Source organism: Delphinapterus leucas, chromosome 15 (genome assembly GCF_059928025.1).
Source record: "Delphinapterus leucas isolate spDelLeu-1000000601 "Yukka" chromosome 15, BTC_Dleu_Yukka2, whole genome shotgun sequence".
In the NCBI taxonomy this organism is placed as follows: Eukaryota; Metazoa; Chordata; class Mammalia; order Artiodactyla; family Monodontidae; genus Delphinapterus; species Delphinapterus leucas.
In genome coordinates this window covers 73,505,165-73,529,809 of record NC_143143.1, presented here as the reverse complement: position 1 = coordinate 73,529,809, position 24,645 = coordinate 73,505,165, and the positions used below count along the sequence as shown (strand labels likewise).

The following is a 24,645-nucleotide window of genomic DNA, read 5'->3' as shown; positions in this document are numbered from 1 at the left end:
GCGCCAGCCCTGGCCACCAGCCTTCGCGCTCTCTCCGGACAGTGGTACGATGGCCCCCGCCCGCCTGCTCTCTCTGCTGTGGCTCCTCGTGGGCGCCCTTGCCGTCGCCGCCGAGTCGGTGGGTACTGGGAGATCCCCGGGGGGACGGACTGGTGCCGCCTTTGTTCCTGGGATCCTGCGATGCGGGGGCAATGGGGAGGGGGATGCGCCGCCCCCAGCTAGACGCAGAGGCCAGAGACACTTTGTTGGAAACTTGGCTCCAGGGTCCCAGGGAGGCTCCGGGGAGAGGGGGGGTGGGGGGCCCCCTCGCGCGCCGTGCGCCCCCAGCCTGTTGCGCTTCCCGTCTCCCTCTGGCCTCAGCCCCGCCGCGGGCTCAAGGCTCGGACGTGACTAAGCTGGTGTCACCCCGTTTCCCCTCACCCTCTCGCCCCTTCCCTGGTGATCCTGGGGCAGGGTCGGAGCCCTGACGCCCCTTCTCGCCCTCTAGAATCCGAGATGGCCTGGGAGTGAAGAGGGCTGCCTGTACTAGGAATGGGGAGGGGTTTAGGGTTCTGCAGGGCCTTGTTTCACACACCGGGGCAAGGAGTGAGCCCTGACCTCCGTTCTGGCCGCAGCCCTGCCACTGGCCTGTGGCTCCCGGCAAGGCCCTGCCCCTTCTGAGTCTCGATTTTCCCATCGGCCCAAAGCGTATGGGGGACTGGGACAGGAGGTGACCAGTGCTTCTTTAGGGTCCCTACAAAGTTGGGACGCTGATTTTTCAAGGGCGGACTGGAGGGGACGGTTTAGGCTCACCACTTGGCCAGGAGTCAAGTCTCTGCTCTCCGCCAGAAGAGCGTTTAGCGCTGGGGAAACCTAAAGCTCCCACTTTGGGGTGGGGTGAAGCGGGGCTGGGGTAAGAGAAGGTCTCAGTGAGCCCCGAGGAGCGTCCTTCTCACCGCTTACTGGTCCCTGCTGTAGTTTACAAAGTCTGGGGCCCACCAGAAGCTCCGTTCGTCCCAGCAGCCAGCTGGGAAGGAGTGAGCCAATCACATCTGGGAAGTTGGGGTGCAGGAATTGCTGAGAGGCAATCTGACCCCCCCCAAAAAAGCCTGGGCTTTGTGCTTCTTTGGTGCCCTTAAACCTCGGTTTTGGGGAGAGCAAGTCCAGTGGCGTTTAATCATTAATGTCAATTCTTTATGGGGCTCCTATTCCTCTGGGATTACTTAGGGGTGCTCGTTTCTGCCTGGCAGGCTTCATCTGAGGTATGGGTGAGACCCTGAGCTATACCCACCCCTGACCCCAGCCCCCCTTCCACCCCGTCCCCACGTACAACTGCAGCCCTGAGCGATGACAGCAAACATTTAGTGCTTCTGGTCCTGTTCTAATAGCTGTTGTAATGGCTCTATCCGCTAGTTTAATTCAGCCCTTCTGTTTACTGTTTTAAACTGGTCCTGAGGCTACAGAGGTCAACTAACCTGCCCAAGGTCACACAGCTGATAGGAGGCTGAGTCAGATGCAAATGAAGCAGACAGGCTTCCAGGTCCCTTTTTTTTCTCTTTTGTACGTATCTTGACGTGTAGTCTGATGCTACTCTGAGTGGCTGCTGTTATGTCTCATCCCTGGGTCACTCTTTAGAATCCATAAAAGATTTGGGGTGGGTCGGCCACAAGGAATCCTGGAGTAGAAGGAAACCGAGGGCCAGAGTGAGGTGATGACTTCCCCAAACTAAGAAGGGCAACCTTGCCAAAAGGTGAGTGGCTGAGTTAGGACTCGAACCCAAGCCTGCTGCTCCCCGTGCAGTGCTCTAAACTAGGCCGCTGAAGGATGTGTTGGCGTCACAGCTGTGGAGGCATCCGAAGGAATGGCATGGCATGTCGCATCGGCCTGGGTGGTGTGGGGAAAAGGGGAAAGACCCTGGTGGTTGAGAGGTAACATGCCGGTCTTGGTTCAGGGGCTGCCAAGCCTGCAGGTGCTTGGGGGGGTCGGGGGAGGAGCAGGCAGCTGTGCCTGGGGGCAGTCAGAAGGATGTGGTTTGGGGGAGGGTATGTGGTGACCCATCAGCTGGAGAAGTGAGCCCTAGGCAGCTGCTTCCTGAGAGAGATGTCCGTCTCTCTCATCCTGACCTCAGCGCTCCCTTCCTGGCTAATGTTACGAGATCTTCCCCCTTGAACTGGGTCCCAGGGCTTCCCCCCTTTCCCCCGCACCCTGCTCCCAGCACTTTTCCTCCCAAGGTTGTGGCCGGAAAAATCAGACCTGGTCACAGATGGATTAGAACCACAGAGATGATCCGGTCGACACTTTTCTTTTTGCAGGCGGAGAAAATTGAGGCCCAGAGAGAATGGTTTTGGTAATAACAGTTGTTGTTTATGGAGTGCTTTCCATATACCAGGTCTGGTGCATTTTATTCTCATAAAAACCCTAGCATGTGGGGATTATATTATGCCCACTTTACAAATGAGTTGAAATGGTACCATCTTGGGGTAGCAGAGAGCTCCCAGGCCATCAGAATCTCTTGTCCTGTAGTCTCCCTCCAATAATGCTATTGGGGCCACTGCCCAAAGTTTAGGCTTAAGCCAAAGGCCTGTCCTCCCCGTGGGTAGTGCCCTCCTTTCCGCCCCCTCAGTGCCACAGGTTTTGGGAAGGGAACCCAGGCTGAGCCAGACTCTTCTCTGTTTGGTGGGGCTTGCCGTCCTAAACCAGTTCTTCCTGTCCAGCTGGAAGCATTCCCCTGATCTGCCTTCCTGCCACTCCCTCCCTGGCCAATTAAAGGCAGCCTTGTTTTGGGAGCTGGACCCCCGCCCCGTGGTGTTGCTGCCCAGGGGCACAGACGTGGCACCAGGCCCAGTCAGTCCTGGGGAAGTGTCCCCCACGCACCCCGTGTACTTTAGCTAAGAGATGTTTCTGGTCTTCTTGAGAATTCTCTCCTTGATTGCACAGAAGTAGCTGTGGGGACGGAAGCCCAGGGGATCTAGGACCCTTGAGTGGCCAGAGAGAGTTCTTTGGAATCCTTAGAAGCACAGAGAGCTACCAAAGGAAAATATTTGGGCCATGCTTTGGAGGGCTCTGTGAGATTGGGTCCCTTTCTCTCTCTGGGTTGCCATCCCCCATCTGTAAAATGGAGTTTGAACTGAATAGAGAGCCCCTTCCAACTCGGATATTCTATTAATAATTAAGTAGCTACTCTTTGAAAGGGTTGTGGAAACCATAAAGACATCTAAGGCATTCCCTCCCTTGAAGAAACTTATGGCTCATGAGGGTATTAACTTACCCCATCAAATTCTGAGCCCTTCCTCCTCCGCCCCTCTTCCAGCCCCCGACACACCCAGGCCAGGAACTCCGCTCTATTCACTTTCAGTGAAATACTTGGCCCATAGTTAGTACTCAGGAAATGTGTGTATGAATGAACAAATAAGTGTATGCATGTAACTTCATTCTAAAAGGTGCACTGAGGTTATTTATTACTAACATGATTGCCTCCCTGCGATACTGTGAGGTAGGTATTATTATCTCCATTTTTACAGGAAAGTGATGCTCAGAGGAATGTAGGGGCTTGCCAAGGTCAGAACCAGGTCTGTCAGGTAACACAAGGTGTCTGATTTGCAGGTCCTTGGAGAACATTCCAGATGAGGAAATTGGCTGGGTTTGATAGTAGATGCCTTGGGTCCTCCTTCTGAATTGCTGGGTGACCTTGAGCAAACATGCCCTCTCGGTCTCAGTGTCCCCAACTCTGGAATGAGGTTGTTGGACCAAAGCCCTCTAAAGGGTCCTTTCTGGTGGGGGGAGAGGAGCTTTCTTGGCATCCTTGGTTAGGAGTCTACGCAGGAAGCAACGGTGGGGAGGCGGGCAGTGGAGACATTCAGCTCCTGCCATCCCCAGCTCCTGGAAACAGGGCTTTTCCAAGTACTTGGAGTGCTGAGCTGGCCTGAATGAGGGGGTGGGAAGCCTGGCCTGGCTCCCCCGCCCCAGGTCCCTCTTGGGAGGAATTGGCTCCTAGCTGTCCTTGGCCTCCTGGACTGGTGGGTGTGATTTCCAAGTGACGACTTAGAATTGGGGGAAGGGGCTGGACAGGGCTCTGTGAGTCACTGGAGGAGAGTGGTAGCTGGCCTGCCTGAATCACCCATTTCCTTTCAACCTCTTGGCTAATAGGATGGCTCTGCAGCGGGCATGTTGGCATGGGCTCCAGAGTTTCACCTTGTCCTTTGGGGGCCTATTAGGGATAGTCAACTAGTGTCCAGGGCCTTGAAGGGACATACAGGAAATACTAGTACCAGGCCCCAGACCTTCACAGCGCCTTGCCTGTGTGTGGCCTCTGACGGAATAGAGTTGACCTCTGCAACTGAATTGTGGTTGCCAAGGGGGAAGGGGGGTGGGGAAGGGACGAAGTGGGAGTTTGGGGTTAGCAGATGCAAACTATTACACATAGAATGGATAAACAACAAGGTCCTACTCTATAGCACAGGGAACTATAGTCAATATGCTCTGATAAACCATAATGGAAAAGAGTATAAAAAAGATTGTATATATACGTATAACTGAATCACTTTGCTGTACAGCATAAATTAACACAACATTGTAAATCAACTGTACTTCAATTAAAAACAAAAAAAGATTACGTAGAGCAAAAGAGAAGAAAAGAAGTGACCCCTGCAGAGCAGGTAGTTCTTCCCCCACCCCCACCCCACCCCACCCCCGCCTCCCTTAAAGCAAAACTGAGGCTGCAATTGGTCTGAGTTTACAGAGCAAAGCTGGTACAGTCCAGATTGATCCCAGGATTCTGATTTTTCTGACGCTCTCTCTTGCTGCTTGGGATTGGAACATTGATTTGGATTTAGGCAGACCTGACTCCAGAGATGTGAAGCCCCACCTCTTACTAGCCCCATGGCTTGGGACAGGCCACTGGGCCGCTCCAATCCTCTGCTTTCTGGTCTATAAGAAGATGGGGTTTGTGGGGAGGCTTGTAGGAGATGACAAGGCCGCAAGTGAAGCTCTTAGGATCCCGCCTGGTAGGCAGGAGGCCTTCTCAGTGAAAGTTCCCAGCTTTGCCCAGGCTGCCTTGATGCCAGATGGTCCTTTCCTTTAGAGGATCCCACCCTCAGGGGCCCCAGGAGAGCTCTCTCCCCTCCCCCCAACAGCTGCAAGGTGGGAAGGGAGGAGTCTAGGGTGGGGCTGACAGAGCCCAAATCTCCTATTTGTTTGTCTTAGAAGTTTGTTAATTATCGGATGGGTTGATATTTAAACAAGAACCAGTTCCCGGCAGCCCTACCCCTCCTGCGGGGATCGGTAGGAATCCCCCTGCTGAGCAATTTTTCAGCCTGGAGAGAGACGGGGCAGGGGGACCGGACAACCAGGACACTGCCCAGGCCTCAGGGGTTGGCCTCCCATGCTGGAGGAGCCTTGTGCAGTAGGGGGAGGGCCGGTGTTTCCAGTCCAGAGGCCGAGGGAATTGCAAAAAAAAACGCCCTGGGATCTGGGGGAGGGAGTGTGATGGTGGACAGAAAAGGTACAGTGTTCTGGAATGCCAGTTTTCAGATGTTTTCAACGTGTGATGCCTAGGGAGAGAGGAGAAGGCTTGTGTCAACAGCTGGGGCCTGATTTAACCCTAAGAGTTCAAGCAACCTGACTTGGGCGGGTTTGTTATTAACTCACTGGTGATCTTTGGGCGTGGTCCCCTCTGGCCCTGTCCCCGGGAGGCTGGGAGACTGGAAAATGGGTACGTTTCACGTCAGAAAAACCTGAGTTCCTGTCTCAGCTCTACTGCTCAGCCAGGGACACGCAGTTAGTTAATAAGTCATTTGGCCGGTGTGAGCCCCAGCGTCCGCTATAAAACACCTGTGTCACTCCGGGGTCGTCATCAGTGTCTGGCAAACTTGTGAAGTTCTGGTTTAAGTTTAGTTTATTATTAGTGGCTAGACAAGGGTTCGTAACCTGGCCAGAGGTTGGCGTGGGGAGGTGGTTGTCTGTGTGCGCGCTGAGAAACGTAAACCAGTAGTTGCGGTTCTTGGGGTTCAGAACTTTTTATCCCTCTCACAGGGCTCCAGGAGTCCCCAAAAAGATCACTCTGTGATCCTAACAGTTCTTAACAGCTTCAGCCTTCTGTGGTCCCCCCTACCCACCTCTGTGACTCCCTACCTCCCACCCCACCCCCAGGCCCTCCTACTCAGCCCCCTCCCCCCTGCTTTACTCTGCATCCCCCCCTCCCCCTCCTTCAGGCTTGGAGCTCGGCTGCCCCAGTTTTCTCTGGCACAGTACCAGAGGCTGCTAGTCAGGTGACACCTGGGGTAATGGAAAGGGGAGGCAGGGAGAGGCTGGTATGTGTGGAAACAGTGACTTGGTGGGGCCCGGCCGGTCGTGGCCAGGCCTGCGGGGGAGTTCAACCTCGGGGCATGGGGGCAGTGGTGACCAATGGCTGGGACACTCCTTGCCCTGGGGAAGCCCAGCCAAGAGACGTCTGTGGGACAGACTGACCCGATCTGGAGCTGTGGCTTCCCCGAGTGGTGGGGGAGGCTGGGAAGGGGCAGGAAGCCAGCACCCAGGGCTGATCTAATCGGCCGAGACAAGGCTATATCGACTCTGCCCTAGAGAACACGGGAGGCTTGTTTATACCCTGCCCTCGGATCCAGCAGGGACCTCGGATCCGCTGCCTAGATTACCAGCCCAGCTTCAATGCACCTCTGTCTCTGCGGCCCTGAGGGAACCAGCCCCCTCCCGGCTGTCTCCACCGGTAATCGGTAATCGGAGCAGTCCCCAGCTTGGTTACCAGGCCTCCAGACAGAGGAAGGCTTGTCTCTTTGAGAATCGCCTTTCATAGGTGGGGAAACCGAGGCCCAGAGAGAGAATCTCCCACGATTATCCGGGGTGTTAGTGACAAGGATGCCGCATCGGCTTCGGCCAGGGGGATGTCCAGAGGCTCCAGAAGCTCTCCCCACCCTTCCCCTTCCAGTCTCTATTACTAGCTGGCACCCCTGGGTCCTGGAGCTGCCCTGGATGGGCAGGGGGGATTGGTGAAAAGCTGCTGGCAATGCCAGGCCTGGCTTCTCTCCTGAGCGATTGTGTTCCTAGTAACCCGACCTTGGAGTGGGCAGGGCCGACATTCGAACCCCCATCCCCAGACCTGGCTTAACCCTTCCCATACCAGCACACCAGGTCCCGGATTTGTGTGTGGTTTCTTCTGGCCTTCTAGATATTTTTTTCATCCTCAAGGCAGGTCAGGAAATACTCTGGGGATACAGGTCCCCAAGTAGAGTTTCAAGTGTCTCTCTGGTCACTGCCGTTTGCTCTTTTTGGAAAAATGCAGTTGGTCTCTCCTCTGCCTCTATCTGCTTAGGACAGGTGCTCCAAGCTGTGTGACTTTGCGCAGATCTCTGCCCATCTCTGGGCCTTTCTCTCTTCTATCAGGGGGCCTGACTGGTTGTTAAAGAGTCTCTGGTCTCGGAAGCAAAATAGATACAAGTTATATGGTATGTCCCTGCGCAGTTTGCAAAGCACCTCCCCACCCACCAACCACTTTTCTAGCAATGCAACTGCTTCTACAGCTTTTCCCAGGTCTCTCTGACCCTTTGAGCACTAGTCCCCTTAGCCAGAAGGAAGGCAGATGGGGATTAATAATAGCTGCTACTCACTGAGCACCTGCTGTGTACCAGGCCACGTGCTGGGTCCCTTGCACACCCCAATGCGTTTCACTTAATCCTCATCCTTCAGCAAGGTGCTACTAGCCCTGGTTACAAAAAGAGGAAACTGAGGCTTTAAGATGTGAAATAAATGCCCAGGCTTGTATAGTTAGGGAGTGATAGGACTGTGGTTTGCTGGTGGAACTGCCTTTACAGGTCACCACTCTGGTGGTGGATCCTTCCATTTCTGCCAACATGTAGAGTCCTGATTGTGGCACCCAGGTTTTGCTCATTCTAGAGGATATCTGACCCTTCAGAAGGAGGATGGGGGAGGACCATGCCTGGATCAGTGGCCCCTTCTGGGGATCTCCTGCGGGGACCACTGTGCTGGGTTCTGCAGTTAGGGCCCAGGGTACTCGGCATCCCAGCTTCCCCCCAAATTTGGCTTGCCCAACTGACCTTTGGTCTCACCCCCGAAAGAAGGGTCGAGTGTGTCCCTGACCCCTGGGGGTGGCTTCCTCCCCTGGGGAAGGGCCAGGTGGGGGAAGGCTCGCCTCTCTTTTCCTCCCACCAGTTCTCTGACCCTGAACTCCCCGGTGTCCCAGCCAAGTTTCTGTTCTTTTGTTTAAGCAATATCACTTTTACCTTTGTTTACTCCCTGACCAGGGGAAGGGGTGCCCTGGAGCCCTGGCCTGGAATTTTTATGCTCTGGGCTGTGGCACTGGGGTGGAGAGGTAAATTGTGGGTGGCAGTGAGAAGTCTGGTTGTGGCTAAGACATGGTCTTGAGAAAGATCTAGGTTTGAATCCCACCTCTGTCGCTTTCTAGCTCTGTGACTTTACATGAATGACTCAACTGAAGCTCTCTTTCCGGCAACATGGGTAGAGCACCTTACAAGGCTGTTGTGTGAATAAAAACAACTCATACGGAGAAAAACCCAGTTTGGTGCCCGGCATGTCGTGGGTACTAGTGCCTGGCCCCATGATTTTCCTGGGTGACTGAAGCTGTAGGACTTTGCAGTAGGGTTGGTGACGTTTCCTAGCTTCATGCCAATCGCCTAAGGATTGGATGTGGGTTATATCTGGAGTGACAGCTGCTGCCCGTGGATTTGCTGAGCCCTTAAGGGGCAGCCCAGACCCTAGAAGTGGGAAAGGAAAACAAGTCCAACCCAGGAGCCCAGAGACCTAGGTTCTTTTTTTTTTTTTTGAATTTTTGAATTTTTATTTATTTTTTATACAGCAGGTTCTTATTAGTTATCCATTTTATACATATTCGTGTATACATGTCAATCCCAATCTCCCAATTCATCCCAACACCACCCCCCTACCCGCCACTTTCCCCGCTTGGTGTCCATACGTTTGTTCTCTACATCTGTGTCTCTATTTCTGCCCTAGGTTCTTTTTTTTTTTTTTTTTTAGGGACCTAAGTTCTAAGTCCAGTTCTGCTTGGGTGACCTTGGCAAAGGCCCTTATATTTTAATCTGGGTAATAAAGTGAGATGGTTGGGCCTCAGACACCTTCTGTAGGTAGGCATTAGTCTTTACAGCACAAAATAGCGCCTACCCCTCTTCTTTGCTATGGAGACTCTGGGGAAGCATCCAGCATCTCTAAACCTCCAGGCAGCAACCCCAGGTGCCCACCAGGGTCTGCTTATTCAGTTGCTGATTTCTGTTGTGTGTCTATGAGTAGGACAAAGATATAGAGAGACCTGAGGGCCCAGAGAGGGTGCCTGTGCGTGCACACACGTGTGACCACACGCTCCCCGGGCAGGGATGGGGTGAGCCAGGTGCAGGGTGGAGTCCCTCTCTGGTCAGGGCTCGGCCTGGCTGCTGGGGGGCCTGGTTCTTCAAAGCCACCTCAGACTGAATGGGCCTTGTCTGAAAAGAGGGTGGGGGAAGGGAGGGCTCTTGGCATCCCCCCATCCACATACAGACACAAAAGGGATACTTGCCCACAATCCCAGGGAGCCTGGTTGAGTCTTGCTGGTCTAGTCTTAGGGATTCTGCCCACTTGGGAATTTCCCTCTTGTCAGGGGTCTTGGGCAGAGAAGGGGCCACTTCTGTAGTTGGAGAGGATTTAATTTCCCGTGTCCTCCATCAGTACGCCTCACAGAGCTCCTCCTAAGCCCTTTGACTTGCTGTAAGAGGGCACCTGGGCTCATCTAATGCAGCCTTTAGGGATCCCTGCCCATTTATTTATTTGTTTGTTTATGGCGCACAACACGCCATGCAGGTTCCTTTAGGGATCCCTGTCCACTTGCTTATTTATTTATGGCACACCACATGGCATGCAGGTTCTTACTTCCCCAACCAGAGATCGAACCCGTGCCCCCTACAGTGGAAGCTTGGAGTCCTAACCACTGGACTGCCAGGGAATTCCCAATCCCTGTCCTTTTAGAGCTGAGATAGGTGTCTGATGGGATCTAATCCTGGCTAATTCTGGCCATTCCTGACCTTAAGGAAAGTCATTTATGCTCTCAAGGAACCTGGTATAAAAATGAAGGGTTAGGGGCTTCCCTGGTGGCGCAGTGGTTGAGAGTCTTTCTGCCGATGCAGGGGATGTGGGTTCGTGCCTCGGTCCGGGAAGATCCCACATGCCGCAGAGCGGCTAGGCCCGTGAGCCATGGCCGCTGAGCCTGCGCGTCCAGAGCCTGTGCTCCGCAACGGGAGAGGCCGCAACAGTGAGAGGCCCGCGTACCGCAGAAAAAAAAAAACAACAAAAAAACCCAACAACAACAAAAAATGAAGGGTTAGGGATGACCTGGTGACCCCCAAGATGGCTGAACTAGGAATCAATCTAGTTTTCAGCCTGGGTTTTGCTGCAGACTTGGTCTTCATTTCCTGATGTAAAACAGAGCTGTTACCAACCAGTCAGTGTGCTGATCCCGTGGGTTGTTTTGAAACACTCCTCGGCACTTTCACCCACTAAAAGAAAGGCAGGATTCATAAATAAGCAGTCGTGGCTCCTGGGAATGAGAAGGTAGGGGAAGGTCTCAGCCTGAAACAACACAGTGTTGGGACCCCAGCCCCCATCTTGAGGACTTTGAGCTCTGACTGGTCTCCAGGCCAGATAAGCAAGTGGCCAAAGTACCTTCTTTCCCTCCTGGGCTGGGTTTGACCTCCACTTGACAGGGCTCCCTCCTAACCGAGGTAGGTGGGCACTCTGTGTATACGTGTGTTCATGCATGTGTTTATCCGTATGTGGCTAAAGGCTCAGGTGACCCATGCCTGGGTTCTGGTCCAGTGTGGGCACTTTCTTGCCTGGGTGATCTTGGGGAAGTGACTAATTTTCTGAGCATCCCCCGCCTCTTAATACTTCTGCAAATAAGGGCTATGAGGTGGAGCTCATTCACGCTAAGTGCTTAGTCTGGTAAGCCGCCGGGGTCCTGCTGTTTCTGATTCTGGGCCCCAGGGGAATTTGCAGCAGGAGATGGGGGTAGAGCACAGGGACCCCACCCTAGGTACAGGCAGCTTGCGCAACCACGGAGGAGCCTTCCTCCAGTGCTGCCAAACTGAAGCCACAGGCATGGGGCTGTGCGGGGGCTGGAATTCCAGCGCCGGCAACCCCACAGCTCCTGATTCCCGAGTCATGAAGTCATCCCCCACCAGGGCTTAACCCCTTCTGGCTCCCCACCCCCACGTGTACCAAGCGTTCAGCAGAGATTCTCTCCTTGGCCGTGGGAGGGGGTTGCCTGCCCACTGCCTTCCTCCCGGCCTGACCCTGCTCCCTTCCGGGAATCCAGCTGCCCTTGACAGGGTGGAAGGGGACCCGATATGATAGTCCGGTTCCGCCCACCTCTCCCCGGAAGCCTGGGCCTCTCCCACAGATGGTAACCTTGTCTTAGGAACGGATGTTCCTTCTCAGGCTCTCCCCTGTGTTACTGGCAAGTCTCTGCTGGGTGAAGGACAGCTTGGGCAGTCAGAAGCACGCCCTGGCCTCTTTCCTGAGCTATGTAGCTAACTCACTGTGTGACCTTGGGCAAGTCACTGCTGTGTCCGGGACTCATCTTGCAAATTCTGTGAAATGGGAGGACAGGGACCTCCCTGAGCTCCAGCTGGTGTTCCTGGTTCTGAGGAGACCTTCCACCCCCTGCAGTTAGGGGGTTGGGGAAAAGAGAATGTCTTGGGCAGGGGTGCGTATTGAACGTATTCGAAACCGCTTCTGGGAAATAATAGGCACTTTAATATTTGAGTTCATTAGTGAAAGAATGAACTTTGCCCAGGGCTGCTGTTCTGTGGGCTGAGGAAGGCTTAGCCCAGAAGCTAGGGGGAAGGGTGGTGCGCATCCCATATATTTCCCGACTCTCTTGAAGGAGCTTTGTTTTACACTCAGCTGAACTTGAGGGGATGGGAGCAGGGTAGCTGATGTTCTGTAGGACTTGGGGAAAGTTCTTCGCCTTCCTGGATCTTTCATACTTTCTTTTTGAAAGCTCCTCAGTGGGGATGGACCTAAGATTCTGCTGTGAACAGCTAGCCCCAATAGGTGGCAGCTGAGTGATACATATGGGTCCTGGAGTGGATGGTCTGTGAGGGCAGAGGCAGGGCTTACTTAGCACATCGCAGAATGACTCTGTGGGAGACGTTTGGAAGGCTGAACACACGAGTGTGCTCATGTACTCTTGAGTCCCTAGCTCCGGGCAGAGCCCTGACCCGAAGCTGTCCTGGGGTGTGGGTGGGCCAGCCCTGCCTGTCCCAGCCCAGTCCGACTCAGCTGGGAAAGTTGTCCTGGACAGGGCGAGACCAGCACCAGTGGCCCTCTCCCTGCCGTGGGTGAATCAGCTGTGATAGCATCATAGCGCCCTGGAGTGTGGACGGGGAACAGTGGCTCTGAAGGCGGACAGCCCTATGTGGAGTCCTCGCTTCTCCATCTGCTACTCCCATCACCAAGAGAACATGATTTAATATCTTTGATACCCAGCTTCCTCAGTTATAAAATGGAGTTAAAGACTGGCCTTTAGAGTTATTAAGAACAGATCCTGGCATATAGCAAGTGCCTCAGTACAGGGCACCTAAGATATTTATATTCTGTTTATGACCACCTTTATATTTTTATTAGCTCAGAATGGGAATGGGATTTGTCTAAGGTCACACAGCAAGTTAGGGGCCAGGAGGGGGCCAGGACCCAGGTCTCCAGGCTCTGGCCTGATCCTCTTCCAGCACCCCAGCTCACCTTCCTGAACGCCCACTTCACTGCCTCTCCAGGGTTCAGGGGCTGCTATAGAGCACTGGGAGGCGACTGACTGATGTGTCTCCTGTTTTTACCCTAGATCCGAGAAACTGAGGTCATCGATCCCCGAGACCTCCTAGAAGGCCGACACTTTTCCGGAGACTTACCGGACGACGAGGATGTTGGGGTACCTGGGCAGGAGCCCCATGACTTTGAGCTGTCTGGCTCTGGAGATCTGGGTACGGAGGGTGTGGTGGGCAGGCCGGGGCTCAGGGCTGGAGGGAACCCATCCTCTTCCTCCTATAAGGGTGACCCCACCTTGAAGTTGGATTTTCCTATCGTGCCCCTCCCCCTAAAAAGGGGGGAAACAAAAGTTGCCGGATCAACCCATCCCTGAAACCCTGTCTGGGCAAATGGTTTGTTGCTTTGAGTTCAATTTTAGTTCTATCTTTGCGCCAGCCCGAACCTGTCCACCTTCGGACAGGGTTGGGTGGGGTGGGCGTGGGGAGGAGGACTGTTGAGTGTTTTTCTTTCTTTGAAAAGGAAAGGGAGCAGCTCAGAAGCCTGGGGGCAAGGTGATGAGAGGTGTGGGTGGGAACGGAGAGCAAACCCCCTGCTTCAGAGGGCGTGGGAGTAGTGAAGGGGCCCAGACCAGGGGCCGGTAACTCTCCTGGTCTGTGACTTCCTGGCTCCGGCTGCCAGGCTAGACAGAACTGCAAGAAGCATCCCTCCTATGTGTGAGGTGGTGTAATAATTTGAAGTTTGAGCTTTGGAGACACGTAGTCCCGAGTTCCAACTGCCACTCGGTGACCTCTAAGCCTTTGTTTCCTCATCTGTAAGATGGGAGTAGAAATGACAGTGCATCGGTGTCTGTGTTGTGGAGTTGGGACTGAATGAAAGCCCTCGGCATTTACCACACACTCGGGAAATACACGAATATTGCAATTTCTAATATTTACTGTTGCAATCTAGATTCTTCTCAAATGAATTCCCTGGAGATCTTGTTAAAATACAGATTTTGATTTAGTGGACCCTGAGATTCTGCATTTCTAACCAGCTACCGGGTGATGCTGTTGGTCCTGGGATCTATATGGAGCAAGAGTTTGGAGCTGACAAAAAAATCTGCCCAGCTACCAACTCAACATTCCTGTGAAAGAGCCAGGGAGGCAGGTCTCAGGAGCCCCATTTTACAGATGAGGTGACTGCGGCTGGGGTGGGAATGATCACCTGCTGGACACTGAACATTTGGGGGCCGATTGTGACTTCGAACTCCCACCAGCCCTGGGTCATTGACCTGGGGGTAACCGACCTCACATTCACACGGCCTTTCTGTCCTTACAGATGACTCAGAGGACACCCCTATCTTCCCGGAAGTGATTCATCCCTTGGTAAGCAACTACACACTTTTGCGTCTCCTGTTCTTATTACCTCTTGAGGGGAGCAGAATAAGTGGGAGTCTGACCTCACTCTGCAAGAAGGCTTCTATTTGTGGCCCTGGACTCTTGGGACAGGCACAGCTGTGGGTCATGGGCAAGCCATCCTCTCTGCAGGGGTAATCAGTAAGTGATAAACACTTAGATGTGTTTCCAGCCTCTTTTTTGGTGTGCGTTTCTAGGTATTTCTCAACATTAATATCTAATTATACATACAGTTCTATGTACTTCGTTTTTCACTTAAAGTGATCATGAGTATTTCCCCACGTAATTAAATGTTTTTCCTATTCATTTTTATGGCCTGCGTAATCAGAGTTCACCCAGTTTCCCTTATTGATGGAAAAGAGGTTTATGATTTTTTGATCCTTCAATGACAACACTACAGCAAGCATGTTTTACACAAATCTCTGATTAGCCCCTTAGGACAGAGTCCCAGAGGCAAAACTGCTGCATTAATGGAGAAGCTACTCCTGCAGTTTTGCCAAACCACCCTCCAGAATAGAATAGTAATATTCTACTACTCTAGAATATTCTAGAACACCTGCTTCCCTGTGCCCTTGGTCACATTATTCATTCCCTTTTGGGGACAGATTTACTAGAAAAGTTGACAGCATAATTGTTGAGAGGTTGTTGCTGATTTCTGCTCTAGGACCACGTGGTTTGGCCAGCGAGATGCAGAACCAGATTCCTCACCTGGCTGAATGTCCCTGTCCCCTGCCCTGGGTCCCTCCCCAAACCACGCTGAGTGTTGGTCTCTTTTCCTTCCCTCTATCCAGGTGCCTCTAGATAACCACATCCCTGAGAAGACAGGGCTTGGGAGCCGGGTCCCCACCGAACCCAAGGAACTGGAGGAGAATGAGGTCATCCCCAAGAGGATGTCACCCTTTGGTGGGGACGAGGATGTGTCCAACAAGGTGTCCATGTCCAGCACAGCCCAGGGCAGCAACATCTTTGAGAGGACAGAGGTTCTGGCAGGTAAGGTCCTATGCTTCCCACAAGATACCCCGAAGGGGGAGAGGGCTTCAGGTGGGGGCAGAATAGAGCTGCAGGCAAGGATGCCTCTAGCCCATTAGGCAACTTGGTACCCCTTCCTTACAACCCCTGGGTGCCCTGGGGCCTTGAAGGATGACACTTCCCCAGAGAGGTGACTCTGACTCTGTGTGCAGCCTGTTGCACAGAGAGGAAGAACTACATCTCAAGGGCTAAAAAAAATAGATGTTGAGTCAGTCACTTGCCATAAGTCCTTTTCTTATTTACAAAGCACTTTCCCAGCCTGAGTTTAGCACCTGGGGAGTCAATTATTAAAAGTTTAACCTACCTTGAAAACTTCCCCTGAAAGCCCAGAGGCTCCTTTGGGTTGGGCTGTCTTCCCCTCCCCCTTCTGTCACTTGGCAGCCTTGTGACCCAGGCTGAGAAGCTTTCCAGCCTCAATGGATGAAGTGAGCCTCAGTTTCCTTGTCTGCAAATGGGTACAGTGCTATCCCCTTGGGTTTCATGACTTCATGAAAAGTAGAATCTAAAATAACTTGGCAAACTGTAAAGGGCCGTTCTGGTTTGTTAGTATAGTTCACAATAGTAGACGGTACAGTATAGTATACTAGTAGTAGGTGGCACCCAGGGAAACTTCATGGGCCAGATTAAGAAACAGAGGCCTAGAGAGAGTACATGTTTGGCAAGAGTTGTAGCATTCTTGACTGTAATGTGCTGTGTGGCGAAAACTCTGTCCTGGGGAGAGGCTTCAGGAGTGGCTCTGTGTAGCCCGGCTGTGGGGCCTTCAGCTGGGGTGGTATTTGGCTTCTTCTCTTCTTCCCTGGCAGCTGTGGGGGTCCCCAAAGCTGGGTGGGGGGCTTTGTCAGAGGCAACTCCCTTTCTGGCCAGGTTCTATAGGCCGAGGGCCAGCCTGGATGAACCAGCCTGGTGAAGGGGCACCCTGGGCCCAGGCTGGGTTTTTCCTGTCTTCTGGCAAGCAGCTGGGCCGGCAGCTCCGAGTAGGCTGGAGGTACAGGGAAAGAGCCCTGTGCGCTGCCTGCAACCAGGACAGATGAAGGATCTTGCCTGCATCTTGCCAGGGTATAACCCCTGGGGACATTGGGCCCAGCTCAGCGCTGACCCTGGCCCACGGGTCCCAGAGTCAATGTTCTTTGAACTTTACGTGTGATGTGGGTGGGGTGAGGGATGCTGTCGAAACTAGAGGGGCCCTTAGAGACCTTTTAACCTTTGTAAGTTTCAAACTACTTGGTGGAAGTTCAGAGGTAAAGCCTGCCCCATCTTTCTTCACCCACAGAGTTTCACTTTTATCTGGTGGATGTGGGATAAGCATAAGGTTTTGGCTTTTACCAACTAAGCATTCTACTGCTTTTAAAGAAAAACGTAAAAACCACTGATCTAGTCCAAACAACTGTTTCTTACACATAGAGAGACTCAGACCCAGAGAAAGCAAACCGCTTACTTTGGGTCATTTAGCAAGAGAGAACCGGGTCATCTCAATACTTCCAATGGAGAATTACACAAGTGTGAGATCTTCAGTTGAAAAGTTATATTGATGAGCTAGCTGAGGTGGGACCCTCCATTCCAGTAGTTTTTAAAAAGCACCTGGGACTTTATCCAGTGCTTGTCATGTGCCATGTGATTAATGCACCTGCCTCATTGAGTCCCCATAACAACCATATCCGCCAGGTATGGTTATCTATACTCTTACAGATAAGGAAACTGAAGCTTGGAGAAGCCTAGTCACTTGTCCAAAGGCACAAGACCAGACAGTGGTAGACCTGGCATTGGAACCTAGGACCACAGGCACTTCTGAGACTGTCCTTGAGCCTTGACCTTGTGGGGAATCCCAGCACAGACCAAGGGTCTAACAGAGGAGTCATCAGAGGGAAAGGCGATAGAAACGGGAAGGGGGTTGATACCTGATAGTCCACGTCCTTTTTCTGGTATTGCCTGGGGGTACTTTGTTGCTGCTTTTTCGTCATTTTAGTCAAGAAAGAGCCTGATTTGGTTCTCTGCCACTCTGTCCCCATTCTGTGCATGGATTTGGAGTGTGTGCAGGGGCAGAAAATTAATCTTCTTAGGTTAAGACTGAATTAGGGGACTCAATCTGCTACAGAAAGGATTCTGGGAGATATCCCTGCCCGCTCAACAAACAGGAGTGAGCCCTCCGGGCAGCCTGGTGTCATACAGAGAACATAACGTTCACCTGAAAAGCCCACACCTGCCTGACACTAACCAGGTGCCCTTGGCCAGTGCTCCTCTCTGAGCCAAACTGTGTCATATATTAAGCACCTACTGTTGTGCCAGAATGATTCAGGGTGCTAGGGACACAGATATAAACCACGAAGGTTCATCATTAATGAGTACTGACCATATGCTATGCACTGTTCTGAGCTCTCTAAGTGGATTAATTTATTTAATCCTGGGGACAAACCTATGAGAAAGGCACTATTGTGTCCATTTTGCAATGAGAGAGATGAAGGAATTTTATTATTTAGATCCCGCAGCCAGTTAAGTGGCAGAGATAGGAATGGAACGTAGGCCTTAAGCACTGAGTTCGTATGTAGGGACATAAACCACATGTACAATTATTTTTTTGGCCACACCGTGCGGCATGTGGGATCTTAGTTCCCCGACCAGGGATCAAACCCGTGCCCCCTGCAGTGGAAGCATGGAGTCTTAACCACTGGACCGCCAGGGAAGTCCCAAACCACATATATAATTATCTATAACGTGGGAGTGTGGACACATTCGCATGTGGTAACTGTGTATGGTAGCATATACCTGCGTGTGTATAGAATGTATATACCAGTCTATAGAGATGTAGGTCTGCACAGGGATGCATGCACACGGGGTCAGCTAGAGAGCTCGCTGTGCTAAGGACCATGGGGTAAGTTGGTTTAAGGGGGATTTCCACAGCCTGCAGTGTCTCTTCTTCCTGGCTCAGGGCTGAGCTGGGAGTTGGCCTGGTGTTGAGAAAGAGCCTGGCTTTGGACTCAAGCAGATGTGGGTTGGAATGGTGCCTTTGTCACTCTGGTTCTATGGTTTTTTCGGTGACTTACAGTGACCCCCTTCTCATTAATGAGGTTGTGAGAATCAAATTCAGTAAGGCATCAGCAGAGCACACCCAGGGGAGTGATGGCGAGGACGTCTAGTGGTAGGAGAACCGACCAGGCGGAAGTGGCCAGTGTACCCCGAGGTCGCGACGGGCAGCCAGCTCTCACCTCACCGCTCCCCTCTCTCCTCTCCAGCTCTGATTGTGGGCGGTGGCGTGGGCATCCTCTTTGCCATCTTCCTGGTCCTGCTGCTGGTGTACCGCATGAAGAAGAAGGACGAGGGCAGCTACGACCTGGGCAAGAAACCTATCTACAAAAAAGCCCCCACCAACGAGTTCTACGCCTGAAGCTTCCAACTGAGCACCTGCTTGGACTTCACCGGGGAGGGCCGCTGAAGGATTTGAAGGGTGGACACTAGGGGAGGGGGAGGGCAACCCAGTCCTGATCTATCAGCATCTCCAGCTCCGATTAGGGTTTCAGTGTCAGAAGAGACATCATCTTCTACTGTTCCTGCCTGCCTCTTCTTGATTCTCTGGGCCTCCGTTGTCCCAGCAGAAAAACAAGGTTAAACTTGGCCTTTCTCAAGGCCAAGTCTGGGATTGGATCGTTTCTTCATCTTCCGGTTTAGAATCGAGGCCCAGCTGAGAGCCTGTACTGAACAGACCTCATCCAGAGCCTTTCTAAGCTATTGTGTGAATCCTGCTGGAGGGGGACCCCCCACCCCTGGCCTTCTTCCCTCCCTCCCTTCCTTCCACAGCCTGGCCCCTCTGCCAGGAGCTGGGAGAAGGAACCAGAACCATCTGTCTGCACCTGGAGATGTGTCCCTCAAAGGGCACCTGCAACCACACTATGAGAGTCTGTGGTACACCTTGGGCCATTCCAGGCTCTTCCAAGTGACTTTTGGAAATCAACCTTTTTTATTTGGGGAGGGTGGGGAGAAGAGCTGAAAGTTCATTGTGAAATGGACTTGTAGAATATTCATAAGTCTATTTTTAGTGGGATTTTTTTTTAATGGTTCATTCCTTTGTACAGAGCCTCTCTACCTGGGCAAGAATACACAGAAGCCGAGGCATTCTCCTCCCTCTTGCACCTTTCCACAGTACTTGCTAAGTTTGTATTTAATGTTTTTTTTTTGTTACTCGAAAGAGCGAGCAGAGTTGGAGATATAATTTTTATTAATTTTTTTTTTACTATTTATAGCTTCAGACAGGGCCTCTCCTTCCCTCTTGCCTCTTTTTCTTTAAATCCCCTGCCCGTGTTTTTTGTTTTTTTAATTCTTCATACTTCCCTGCTTATGACCTTGGCCCTTTCTAAAGCTGCTTCCTCTAAGAAGCTTTTGCTGAAATATAGTTTTCTAGCAGATCCCAAAATATAACCTAGGGGATGGGATATTTGTGTCTCTTTTTCATGTAATATATTATTATTCTTCCTTGGTTCTAGCAAAATAGATAAATATATTTTTTCAGGAAATAGTGTGATATGATATTCCCATGTAAAGCTGGCTGGGTGGTTGAGTGAGTGAATTTTTGTGTGGCTGAGTGGATTTTTGCCTCTTTCTCTGGTCCTGTTCCTTGGTGCCTTCTCCTGATTGGGCTGGAAACCTTCTCTCTAGCTTTTGCTTTGAGCCTAGCTGGGGTTCCTTCATTTGCTGTCTCCTAACTTAAGAGAAAATTGGAGAGCAGTGCTATCCAATATGGCAGCCACTAGCCACGTTGAGATCAATTAAAACTACACGAAGTTAAATGTTCGTTCCTCAGTTATAGTAACCACATTTCAAGCGCTCAGCAGCCACATGTGGCTGGTGGCTGGTGTACCAAACATGTAGGCAGAGCCCACTGGCGACTGTTGGACAGCACAGCTCGAGAACTAAGCTGGTTTAACAAGTCACAGCCCCAGTTTTGCTGAGATGACCTTTGTCTCCCTGGACAAAGGGGGATGGGGGAGGGCTGATCAGGCCCTGGCCCTGTTATCTGTGACCCTTCCTCTCCAGAGAGGAGAGGCCTGGAGAGGCCTAGTGGCTTAGCCAGGGCAGGCGACATCTCCTGACCCCATTGGCTGGGGTTGGGGGGAGATTACCCTTGCTTCCCTCACCTTTCATCACCATAACCCCAGGGTCCCAGCTGGCTGGGTCCTCTTCCTCCCCTGGTGTCCTTTTCCTCTGGCCATGTTGGGAGTGAGCACCTCACACTGTTGTCTGTTACTGATTTTTTGATAAAAAGATAATAAAACCTGGTACTTTCTAGATCGCCTGCCTCTATCATTTTTAAGTTCATCAGACGTCATCCTTTCCCTTGATCTCAGTGGAGCCTGAGGTGATTGCTGCCAGACACCAGAGGCAGAGATGTAAGACGCCAGGAAAGAGCCTGGAAAGGAGGGAGGAAAGTCAGAACATGCACACTGGCCTGTGGGCCATGTCTTGCCTACCTCGGACTTTTGTTTAGGCGGCACCGTGTTTCAAAAACAAACGCAGAAATCCTTGAATTAGTTGCCAACTATGGAAGTGAGGATGTTTCCCATAAAAATCCAGACTGATTCCCTACTTCTCCCTGGGGGAAAAAAATCAAGATTTGGCAACTCTTAGGCTGCATGGCAACCACTGGGAGTTGCTGATGGGCGGGTGCCTGTTTAGATGCAGGTTCTCTGCTTTGGCAGTCTGTCCACCTGCTTGGCCTCTGGGCATCGAAGCTGGTAGGCTCTGGTCAGATACCATTGATGCCTCTCGATCCTCATAACAACCCTCTGAGGTGGGTAAGATCCTTTTTTTAATTTTTAAATTTAATTTAATTTATCTATTTATTTATTTTGGCTGTGCTGGGTCTTAGTTGTGGCACGTGAGATCTTCGCTGCGGCATGCGGACTTCTTAGCTGTGGCATGCAGACTCTTAGTTGCGGCATACGTGCAGGATCCAGTTCCCCGACCAGGGATGGAACCCGGGCCCCCTGCATTGACAGCGCAGAGTCTTACCCACTGGACCACCAGGGAAGTCCCAGTTCCTCCCATCTGTTCGATCTGCATTATCCAATCCAGTGGCCACTAGTTACATGTGACTGTTTAAATTAAAATTAATTAAAATTCAAAAAATTAAAATTCAGTTCCTTAGTGGCACTAGCCACATTTCAAGTACTCAATAGCCACACGTGGCCGGTGCCTACTCTGTTGGATAGAGCAGATACAGAACATTATCGGATGCGGTAGGGCTAGGTTGGATGGTGTGAGATTAGCTCAGGATCCCAGGATTTGGATTTCAGCTTCATTAGCTGTTACTCTGGGCTCCAATGGGCTCCAGGGAGGTGGGCCAGAACTGGGTCCATAGGAAGTGTTCCATAAGTGTCACTTTATTCTCATCATAAACACATCTTTTGGGTGAGGTATTAGTTCCAGAAAGCCCTGTATCTTTTATTGCCGTGTAAAATGACCCCCAAACTTAGGGATTTATCACAATGTAAATATCTCACATAGTTTCCATGGGTCAGGAGTTAGCTAGGTGGTTCTGGAGTCTCATGGGATTGTAGTCAAAATGTTGGCCAGAGCTGCAGTCATCTGAAAGCTTGACTGGGCTGGAGGATCCACTCCCAAGATGGTGCACGTACATGGCAAGCGGTGCTGGCTGTCGGCAGGAGTCCTCAGTTCCCTGCCATGTGGACCCCCATAGGGCTGATTTGAGTGTCCTCATGACAAAGAGTGATCTAAGAGAGACAGGTGGAAGCTATAATACCTTTTATGGCCGAACCTCAGAAGTCACACACTGTCGTTTCTACTAAATCCCATTGATCAAAGGGGTCAACCCTATTCATTGTGAGAGGGGACTACAGAAGGCAGGAGGCAGGACTCGTCAGAAGCCATCTTAAAGGCTGGTTCTTACAGCACCACAGCTGGTCAACTCTGGACAGGGGTTAATTTATGTGGAACGCTAACTCTGAGTGGAGCGTGGTATAATCTTATTTCTGAGAATTGGGCAGGGGATGCAGAGTGGTTTTGGACAATACTGGGCCAGCTTTGTTCATGATCCTGCCAATCTTCTGAAGGACCAGAAGCACTGACCCCTGTATGGGGCAGTTCCTTCCTGGGGCAGAGGGAGGCCTACAGGCCAAACGGATTCCCCCTTGCCAATAATTTGCTATGTGGTTTTGGGGAATGGGATGGTCAGAATTCCAAGGTGACCCCCAAGATTTCTGCCCCCTGGAGTACATAACCTGTCTATTCCCTTCCCTTGAGTATGGGCAAGACCTCTAAATATGACAGATGTCACCCCCATGGTAAGGGCACATTGGGTAGCACAGGTGAAAGGATTTTGCAGATGTCATTAGGGTCCTGAATTAGTTGGTTTTTGAGTTAGTAAAAAGGGAGATTATCCTGGGTGGGCCAGGCTTAATCAGTTGAAGGTATGGATAAGAGGGTCTGGGACCTTCCTGATGAGAGTGATGCTCTCCTGTTGGCCCTGAAGAAGCAAGCTGCCATTGAGTTCTGCAGCTACCAGGACATGGATTTTGCCAACAACCATGTGAGCTTGGAAGAGGGCCCTGTGCCTCGGAGAGACTGCAGCCCTGGCTGACACCTTGATGACAGCCTTGGGAGCCCCTAATCAGAAGACCCAGCCAAGCTGTGTGTGGACTCCTGACCCATGGAAACTGTGGGACAGTAAGCCATGTTGTTTCAACCTGCTGTGTTTGTGGTAATTAGTTATGGAACACGAATACAGGAAGGTCACTTGCCTCCTCTGGACCATCAGATTCCTCACCTGTTGGAGGAAAATTGCAGTGTTTGGATCGCCTCTAAAAGTGCCTCTGGAGTAACGATGGCAACAACGGGCCCATATAAAGTGGTTAACTCTGGGCCACTGTTGACCGTACTTCCCATGTATTATCTTATTCTTCATGACATCTTACGAAACCAATCCTATTTTCCCCATTTACAGAAGAGGAAGCTGAGGCACAGAGAGGTTAAGTGCCTTGAACTAGACAAACTCACCCACCTAGTACATACAGCTTGGCTGTCGTCTGAAATGTCACTGTTAGCTCTGCATTCCTTCATTTTAAGGTGACTTCTCTGAAAATACATACGAGTCATTAGTGTGAGAAGGGAATGTATGTATATACATATAGTGTACGTATATACTTTCTCGACTTACAATGGGGCTATGTCCCGATAAACCCATCGTAAATTGAAAATATTTTAAGTTGAAAATATCATAAGTTGAAAATGCATTTAATCCACCTAACCTACCAAACATCCTAGCTTAGCCCAGCCCACCTTAAACGTACTCAGAACACTTCTATTAGCCTACAGTTGGGCAAAATCATCTAACACAAAGTTTATTTTATAATAAAGTGTTGAATCTCTCATGTGATTTATTGATACTGTACTGAAAGTGAGAAACAGAATGGTTGTCAGTGTATCAGCCGTTCACCCTCATGAACACGTGGCTGACTGGGAACTGAGGTTCATTGCCGCTGCCCAGCATCAGGAGAGAAAACCTGACTGCATCTCGCCAGCCTGGAAAAAGATCCAAATTCAAAGTACGGTTTCTACTGAACACGTATTGCTTTTGCACCATCGCAGAGTGAAAAGATTGTAATTTGAACCATGGTTAAGTTGGGGACCATCTGTATGTGTATATACCAGGACACAACCAGCCGAGCCCAGGATACTCCCACCCTGGGTGAGGGGCTCTTTGTGTACTTCCGGACCCCAGCCAGGGTTGGGAGGAGGATACTTAGAACCAGATGGCGGCTTGGGGATGAGCTTGGCAGAGTGAGGCCCACTTCAATGCCCTATAACCAGACTGAGTCCATAGAGAACTTGGTCACAAGGATCTGCCTTACCCCCTGCCCCCATCCCTGAACTTTACCTGCCCCTCCCGTCCCCCTAGGAGGCGAACAGCCAGCCGTAACAGGTGTTTACCACTTAACCACAGAAATCATTATTGTAGCACCGCTGCCCGGCCTGCCTTTTGTCCCTTGGAGTCTGGAACAGAGCCAGGTCTGCCTGGGGGGGCCTTTTTGGGTGAATAGGGTCAGGGCTGACCTTGCAAAACTTCGTATATATCATCTTACTGGTTTCGTTCCCCTTAAAGCTAATTCCTCTCTCCCTTGCCATCTTCACGGTCTGTGCCCACAGCTGTCAGCATCCTCAGGGAGGAGGGGTATGAGAATTTTACCCACACTGGTTATATAATGACTTTCTACTTGAGGAAACAACTGAAAAAAACAGAACAGAGAGAGAAACCCAAAGGTCAATGCTTAAACCGGAAGATTAGCTTTTTCCCAGTGGGGTCTCAGGCAGCATGAGAGCTGGTAAATTGGGAGATTTTGGAACGGAGATTTTGACCTTATTCACAGTGAGAGTACACTATGTGCCCTACCTCATCCCCCCACCCCCCGCCCCTTGTAACACACACATTCTACCTACACGTAGC

General features: G+C 51.4%; 1 protein-coding gene across 1 annotated transcript; it reads left to right on the top strand.

Annotated features, from left to right (window-relative positions):
• Positions 1-21: 21 nt before the first annotated feature.
• SDC4 (syndecan 4) lies at positions 22-20,471 on the top strand. The gene is made up of 5 exons (XM_022592313.2): positions 22-118; positions 12,851-12,989; positions 14,092-14,138; positions 14,960-15,158; positions 18,425-20,471. The coding sequence occupies exons 1-5, from the start codon at positions 50-52 to the stop codon at positions 18,574-18,576; spliced, it is 606 nt and encodes a 201-aa protein (XP_022448021.2). The 5' UTR covers positions 22-49; the 3' UTR covers positions 18,577-20,471.
• Positions 20,472-24,645: the final 4,174 nt, after the last annotated feature.

Coding starts and splice junctions, on each gene's coding strand:
- SDC4 (XM_022592313.2), top strand. CDS start 50: ATGGCCCCCGCCCGCCTGCTCTCTCTGCTGTGGCTCCTCGTGGGCGCC. Junction 119..12,850: donor TTGCCGTCGCCGCCGAGTCG/GTGGGTACTGGG, acceptor TTTTTACCCTAG/ATCCGAGAAACTGAGGTCAT. Junction 15,159..18,424: donor GAGGACAGAGGTTCTGGCAG/GTAAGGTCCTAT, acceptor TCTCCTCTCCAG/CTCTGATTGTGGGCGGTGGC.